General features: G+C 39.3%; 1 protein-coding gene across 6 annotated transcripts in view; it reads right to left on the reverse strand.

Moving 5' to 3' along the window:
• NTRK3 (neurotrophic receptor tyrosine kinase 3) overlaps positions 1-8,165 on the reverse strand; it is a 462,765-nt gene that overhangs the window by 369,363 nt on the left and 85,237 nt on the right. For all 6 annotated transcript variants that reach the window (XM_069098548.1, XM_069098546.1, XM_069098547.1 and 3 more), the window contains exons 2-3: positions 3,802-3,876; positions 2,530-2,601 (exon numbers count right to left, since the gene is read on the reverse strand). In XM_069098548.1, coding sequence (XP_068954649.1) covers positions 2,530-2,601; positions 3,802-3,876 — 147 coding nt within the window. The remainder of the gene's footprint in view (positions 1-2,529; positions 2,602-3,801; positions 3,877-8,165) is intronic.

An 8,165-nucleotide genomic window follows, 5' to 3' on the forward strand; every position in this document is an offset into this window, starting at 1 on the left:
TCCACAAATCAGCCATGGAAATACAAGAGAAGAATAGGGAACAGGTCCAAAGAAGCTCCTATAAAAAAATATACATTACATATATATAATGTATATTTATATGTTTATATATAATAAGTTATATATATTTAACCATGACCCAAAATTTCCCCATGTGCCCCCCTCAAAATGCTCCTGTTTCCATGCCAACTTGCCTTTGCCAAATCCAGAATCTGTGTATCAATCAATGAACAAGCATTTATTAAGTGCTTGCTGTGTGCCAGACACTGTACTAAAACATTAGGGAAACAAAGAAAGGCAGAAACAGTCCCCTCTCTCAAAGAGGTCACAGTTTAATGGTTAGGCTAGAAACCTAGTACCTGGCTCTGTGTGTGTGGGCAGCAGGATTCTAGCACACAACACACATACTTACAAAGCTTCAAGACAGTCGTTATAAATCAGCAGGAAAAATCACTAGCCAGAGTAGAATTTCTAATTATTCAAATCCCTGTAAGCTCTCTGTTTCTGCTTTCATAGCCCAAGATTATACTCAGCAACTACTTGCTGAGTAGGTTACTGGGAGATCCCAGCTCCCAACAAGCTTGTGACAAGGTGATGAGATGAGCCAAACAGTGTATAGAGGCTCTGGTTTGGAATCAGGAAGATCTGAATTCAAATTCTTCCTCAGACACTTGCTAGCTATGTAACCATAGGCAACTCAATAAACAATTTTCACTTTCAGTTTCCCTTCCTATAAAATGATAAAAATGGTACCTACCTTATAAGGTTTTTGAGGATGAAATCAAATCAAATAATATATGTAAAGTACTTTGCAATAATAATGAATTATTTTCCCCAAAGCTGGGATCATCGGGTTCATCAAATACTAAATTACTATGGCCATTTACTGTTGTGTATTGTATACCTAATCTAGTCCACTGATGATAACAGTGTTAGCTATTATTATGATGATCTGCTCCAAAAAGAGGCATGTGTCCCAGAATCCAAAGTTTCAGTCATCTTTCTGCCTTTCTTCCTCTCTTTATAAGAAGGGAATGTAAAGACTTCCTCTTCTCTCTCCTTCAGGATCCAATTCAATGTTATGAACCAAGGTCCCAGGGTCCCAGTTCTTTACCATTTAGCCAAGCCCAAGTGATGGGGACCAAGGCCACAGTTCAATATTTCCTAGCCTTCTGTGAGCTGCCCCTGGCCCACCTCTCTCCATAGTTAATTACTTGGAAATTATGCAGCCCAGCTGGCTACCTTGTGCCTGGAACTAGCTAAAGCAAGAAACTTCAAAAGAACCCCACCTTCAGGAGGTCTAGAGAGGCAAAGGCTAAATGCCCCAGCCATAGAGAAGGGGAGAGGAACAGGGTTTCCACAGGGGATTACAAGGCTAATGAGTTCAGAGACATGCTCAAAAACCTCCCTGCAGTGGAGGTAAAGAAGGCTAATGAGGAGATTAAGTATGTTTTCCTCAGAATATAAGGTTCATTTATCTAACATCTTCCTCTTCCCTTTCATATTTTTTTATTCAGCTTTTATCCATCATATAAATGCCCTTTTTGAAACCAAGAAGAACTTCCTATTGCCTATCACATTAAAAGGCACTATGGGGTAGAGAAGAGAAAGATGACATGGAACCAGAGAGAATGGGTCCAAGTCTCACCTCTGACACATTCAAACAATATGCCTCCCTTGCCATCTCACCCCCTCAGGTTATCTATCCTTTCATAGCTCTCTCTAATCAACCTTCTCTGACTAGAAATTGCAGAGAAAAGTGCCATTGGTAGAGCTTCCTCACCTAGGAGTCCTCCATGCCAATGAAACCACAGATCCCTACCAAGAGCCAGCATGGTATAGTGCAAACGGCACTGAATTTGGAGTGAGAAGACAATTCAGACCCTCACACTACTTACTACCCATGGGATCCTGGACTCAGACCTTGGAATATATGTCACCAAAGGCCTCGGTTTTCTGAGAGAGGTGGACTAAGTGATCCCAAAGATTTCTTCCTGCTCTACATCTATGATCCTAAATCCAAATTCCTCTGCTTGGTCAAAGCCTACTGTAATCTGATCCCACCCTAATTATCCCTTGTTTCCCACTATTCTCCAATAAGCACACTCTACTGCAAATATACCAGTTTCTTCCCTATCTCCCTGGACCCCTAATAGGTCTAGTTTCTATCTCAGTATTATACTGGGATATTTGAGGACTCATTGATTAGTCCTTACATGCTGGATCAGAGAAGTAAAGATGATGCCAAAATCCTTTACCAAAAAAATGCTCTATTGATTCAAACTTATAATATTAAATTATGTATCATATACAGCTTATAAATGAGCACATTTTTTTCCATTTTATGTCAAAATGCACAAAAAACCCTTGGAGTCTCAGCTCCTTTCTTCCTCAAGGCTCAACAACCTGGAAAAAACAAAACCTAGTTGATGGGCTTTACCTAGATAATCTCAGCTTCAAGGAAGCTGCCCTGCTTTTGTTACCTCTTAGCCCTAGAGCCCCTGTGACATAGACCAAGACTGTACTCACATGTAGCGTAAGTGCGGATTCTTGGCAAATGCCCTAGGCTGGATGTTCCGAAGTCCTGAGTTCTTGATAGTCCTAGGGAAAAAATTAAAAGTAGGTCAAGAGAGGTCAAAGAGAAACATAACATCTGAGATACAGCTAAGCTCAGGTTAATGGGAAGGAGGGGATCATAAGTTCCTTTTGTGCATGGACTGAGTCATATTCATTTCTTCATTCCCCACATGTCTATGATAGTGACTGGCTAATAGTAGTCATTCAATAAATATTTGATGAATAAATGAATTGAACTAGAATGGATAATCAGTCTATAATAATTTATTAAGGGAAATAAGAATAAGAGGGAGCTCCACTCCCTCACCCAAAAGGAAGCAACAGAAATTAAACTAGCTATGGACAGGAATTGAACCAAGAAGGTAGAAAGCATGGACTCCACAGAAGAAGTGAGGCATACGTTAAATGACCTAGCTCAACTCTGCTGGTTGGTGAGTTCTTGTCCAGTAGCTCCCTTTCTCTAAACACCTCATTGTCAAGCCTCTTCCTGGGCATCATTCCCACTCACCAATAGTAAATGTCTCTCAAAGTCCCTAACAGTCCCCCCCCTCTCCTTCAGGGTAGAGAGAAAGAGCACTGGGAGATATGGGACAGCTCATACGGGACAGGCAAGCAAGTAGACATCAGGCAGCTAATTGCCAGAGTGGATAGAATACTAGATCTAAAGACAAGGAGACCTAAGTTCAAATCCTGCCACAGATACTAACTCAATGTGATAACCTGAGGGTATTTAACAGCTTTCTGCCTCAGTTTCCTTTTCCATAAAATGTGGATAGGGATAACAATGCCCACCTCCCAGAGTTATTAGAAGGACAAAATGAGATAATATTTGCAAAGTGCTTTGCAAACCTTAAAGTGCTAGTTATCATTAGTATTAGCATTTTTATCACAGTGTAATGGATAAAGCATTGGACCTGGAGTCAGGAAATCTGAGATCTGATCCTGACTGTGATTTATTAGTTTTGTGCCTAATAAGTATATGGGTATATTCTCTGGGCCTTAGGTTTCTCCTCTCTAATATTAAGGGATTTGACCTGTTGATGTCTAAAATCCCTTCTAGCACTGATTCTACAACTAGAAGGTATATAGTCAAGAAAACAAGAGTTCCTACATCACTTCTTAGCAAGCATTTCTAAGTCTTGGAAGACAGGAAAGCTCCCCAACCCCCCCCAACTCCAACAAGGTACCCAAGGAAGGCCTCAGTATAAATTCCTCTCTACTCACAGCTTTTGAAGTCCAGTATAGAGCTCCATGTCCACTGCATTGAGTGTGTGCAAGCTCCGCCAGTTCTCTATGTGTCTGTGGGGAGGAATGAAAAGTAAGAGCTTAGTTCAGCTCAGGACAGTATTCAGTTTCATAGAGGAAGCCACCTTCTTCACCCATCCAGTCTTGAGTCCCTATCCAGCCTTTCCTAATTCAATTTTTCCCCATTTAGGAGACTTAAAGTTTTTGGTTGTTGTAGTAGTTCCTGTCCATGTTGTGTTGTGCCTAGGATATAACAATAAAAAAATGTCACGGGATAGCTTTGGTAGTAAGCATTACAGTAGCTAAAACCAGGATTATGGATGAAAACAAAGACAAAGGAATAAAGTCTTGCCATTGGCTTGATACCACATAGCCTCTGAGTCCAGAAACTGATAGTAATTGCTTTGGGTCCCTTCAACAATTTCAAATCCAAAACTCAAAGAGACGAATGGAGCCATTTGGTGAGGTGGTCACCAGATGGAGTAGAAATGAAAGGCAGACCTGTTATTTCATTTGGGAGCCATCCAACATAAAAAAAAATCATCAGTCCCCATATTATGTGTAAAAATGAACCAAAGAACCTCAAACAATAAAGCTCCTTTTCCCCTATCAGGAATAACTCTTAATTTTGAATCCAAATGTCTTGTCTGCCTCCTAGGAGATCTGGGTTTTCTCATACAAAGTCCTCCACCAGAAAGTAGTATTTTCCATTATCTTCTTAGGACAGACATCAATCTCTAGATTTGCTAATCTTTTACTTCCCCTCTAACATCTGCCATCAACTGCCAACCCTAATAAAGGTCATGAGAATATGGGGAACTGCCTGGGAAAATGGCATCATTTAAGGACTATTCCACACCCAAGTGTGGAGAACATCCACTTGATTTCACATTCCCTTGAAGCCCTTTCTAAGAATACCTGTCAAGAACCTATCATCATATCTAGTATGTATATTGTACTCTGTGGTACTCAAAGAACATTATATGTGTGATCTCACGCTAATTCTCAAAATAATCCTGTGATCATGGTGCTATTATTATAACCATTCTATGGTTTAAGAAACTGAAGATTAAGTGAATTACCCAAGGACACACACTTAACTAAGACAAGATTCACACTCAGGTCTTCCTGCCTCCAGGTCTAACACTCTATCCACTGTACCACCTACACTACCCAATCCCATTTCCAAGCTATCTCTATCCTGAGGTAGCCTCATCACAAGCCACCTGACAATGATTTGATTTCTTTGGCCCTACCAGGACTAGAAATCTAGCCAATAATAAAGACTGAAAGAAATATAACTCCCTATACAAAAGACTATAATATTCTCAAGAGTCACATTAAATGTTTGTACAGAACAATTCTCATTCAGATGTACCTCATTTTATGTAATAGGTAAGCTGTAACAAAGTTACATGTAAATACTTGTTTCATGCATTCATCCATTCATTTGAATCCAGGCAATGTCAAGAGATCTAGTGGAAGGCCCCCCAGAAAGTTGTTTTAATTCCCTGAGGAGGAATTATGGAAGGACTTGGAAAAGAATCCCATGGAATAAGAAGGTGTCGATGATTATTATCTGCATCAATGAAGGGAATACCCCCATCAATGAGATCACAAATGCATGGAAGTATCCGTATTTCTTATTGATCTTCAATTGTCAGTATTTCCTAACACTTTAGGAGCAGCATGATCTAGTGGATAGAAAGCTGGCCTTGAAGTCAGCAAGACATGGGTTACCTCTGACACATACTGACTGTGTGAGCTGAGCAAGTCACTTCTCAATACTCCCAGGCAACTTTCTAAGTCAGAAAAACTGCAAATAGGTGCTGGAGTATCGGCTTTAATAAAGGGCATGTCCTCATCCCTGAGTTCACTCTGAGAATGAAATCACGGGGTCCAGTCTCTATGCCTATCCTAAAATTTTCACACTCTGCTTCTATCCCAATCCCCTCCCACTATTCTATCACTTCAAAGGAATAAATCATCTCTAAATAAAACCCAATGAACCCTAGGAAGAAAAACATTTAAAGGAAGCCTTTAACAACAGTCCTTTGGTAATTAAAATAGTCTCCCCCTGGTAGTGTGGTTCAAAAGAAGAAAAATAGATTGAGAGCCAGAAAATCTCAACTAGGTGACTGTGAGATATTGGACAAGTTAATGTCCTTATATGTGCCTCAGTTTCCTCATATATAAAATAAAAATGTTGGACTAGGTTATCTTTCTCTAAGTTGCCTCTGAGATCAGACATGCCATAATTCTAATTTAACTGGTCAGGGTTTTCTTAGGGGGGTACAACTGTACTATTATCATTATTTTACATGCATTTGCATAAACTACATAATCAATTCTCATAAAGTTTTCAGGTCAAATCAGTATTATTTCAGAGTTACCAAAAAAAAAAAATCTATTGACTTCTTAATGGAGGACTTGGCCTAGCACATATATCATAAGATCAGACATGTGATCAGATGTCTTCCCAGAGACTGAGTCGGTTATGTAAAGTCAGAGAATGAGAAATCTTGGATAAGGTATCTATCACAAGAATGACAAAGTACCCCAAGGATGAGAACAAACAGGGGGAATATGTACGGAGGAACATGGAAAGTGTTGGGGAAAATGCTCAATTGTTTCATATAATTTCTATGTTCAAGATGTTAATTTTTTACAGCAGTAGCATATTCCCTTAAGCCATTCTCCCTCCTCACTCTGTGGTAATGATGAGAGACTGAATTTACCCCTTCCCCTTTACTAACAAGGATTTCCCTGGGCAGAAATACCAGCAGGGTATCCTTGGTTAATTCTAGCTTTGAGGAATGCCTGAAAAACAAAGGGGCATTTCCATGAGTTGAAGATTTTTCTTCCTCTATCCTTCTATCTATTTCCATGGACTATAGATCACTAAGCAAAGATATCTACCTTGTTCCATTAAAGGAATATATAAGCATTAATATAGTGTCTACTCTATGCCAAGCACTGTACCAAGTATTTTTACAAATATGATCCCATTTAGTCTTCACAACAACCCTGGGAGTTAGATACTACTATTATCCCCATTTTACAGTTGAGGAAATCGAAGCAAACAGAAGTAAAGTGACTTACTCAGAGTCACACAGTTAGTGTCTGAGGGCAGATTTGAACTCAAGCCTTCCTGATTCCAGCACCAGTGTTCTCTCCTCTGAGCATTAAGCTACCACATCCTGAGCAGGCATCTCATAGTGCCATGGTCATTGTTCTCCACCTCCACCCTCTATCTCTATTACCACTTTAAAATCATCACATGGGTCCCAACCCTGCCAAAGTCACCAGCTTATCAGCAGCAAATGTGCAAACTTGACTATCTGAGTTTTACTGGGAGGGAGAGTGAGAGGAAGAAAAAAACATTATTAATAGCAATGTTGCACTCTCCAGACAGGGACTGGCCTCCTGCAGTAGCTCAGAGTGAGTAGCACTCAATGGGGTCAGAGAGAAGCTCTGTATCTTCTAGATAATGTCAGAGAGGCATAGTAAAACTGTGAGGGAGCAGCCAGGCATCAATGAAGCATGTGTGACCACAGGCCTAGGAGAGCATAATCTAGCCAAGCAGACTGCATTTACAGTCGTCTCTCAATTATCTACATCAAAAAACACTAGAAGCCAGCACAGATAATCCAAAAAAGCATATTATTCCAAAGGCATTTCTACTTGCCCTTGGAATATGATGTTTCAATGTTCCTTCATATGCACATACATATATATACATATATGTTTATATATCTACACATATATGCATAGAGATAGATATATGTATAGCTATATACATGGGTATATATCTATATATTATGTATTATATTGTGTATATATCAACAATTGTGTATATATAAATCTATATTTGTGAGGCAGCCTAGCACAGGGGATAGAGACCCAGGAACACCATGATTCAAGTCTTCTGTCTAACACATACTGGCTGTGTGACTTTGGATACAAGGTTAAGTCATAAACTCTCAATGCTCTGGGGAATTCTCTGAGACTCAATCTCAAATAGAAATAAGCAGCACTAAACCTTAGGTAAAGATACCAGTTGGCCACATATTGACTTAGAAAATGACATATTAATGTTACCTATGTTTTATTTTATTATTACTTGTTCAAAAATTTCTCAATTATAATTTAATCTGGTTCAGGAGCACACAGGAAATACAAGTTGCATGTTTGACACCTCTGCTCTAAGACATAAGAGAAGATATCAATCTGTTTTACTCAAGAGTTTTGTCATCTAGAAGTTCCCCATATTAATGAAATTACATGTCTAGTCATGATAGATAGATAGATAGATAGATAGATAGATAGATAGATAGATAGAT

This window comes from Petaurus breviceps, unplaced genomic scaffold, assembly GCF_028583685.1.
Source record: "Petaurus breviceps papuanus isolate PSGF00001 unplaced genomic scaffold, PetGlider_PUasm1.0 37, whole genome shotgun sequence".
Taxonomy (NCBI): Eukaryota; Metazoa; Chordata; class Mammalia; order Diprotodontia; family Petauridae; genus Petaurus; species Petaurus breviceps.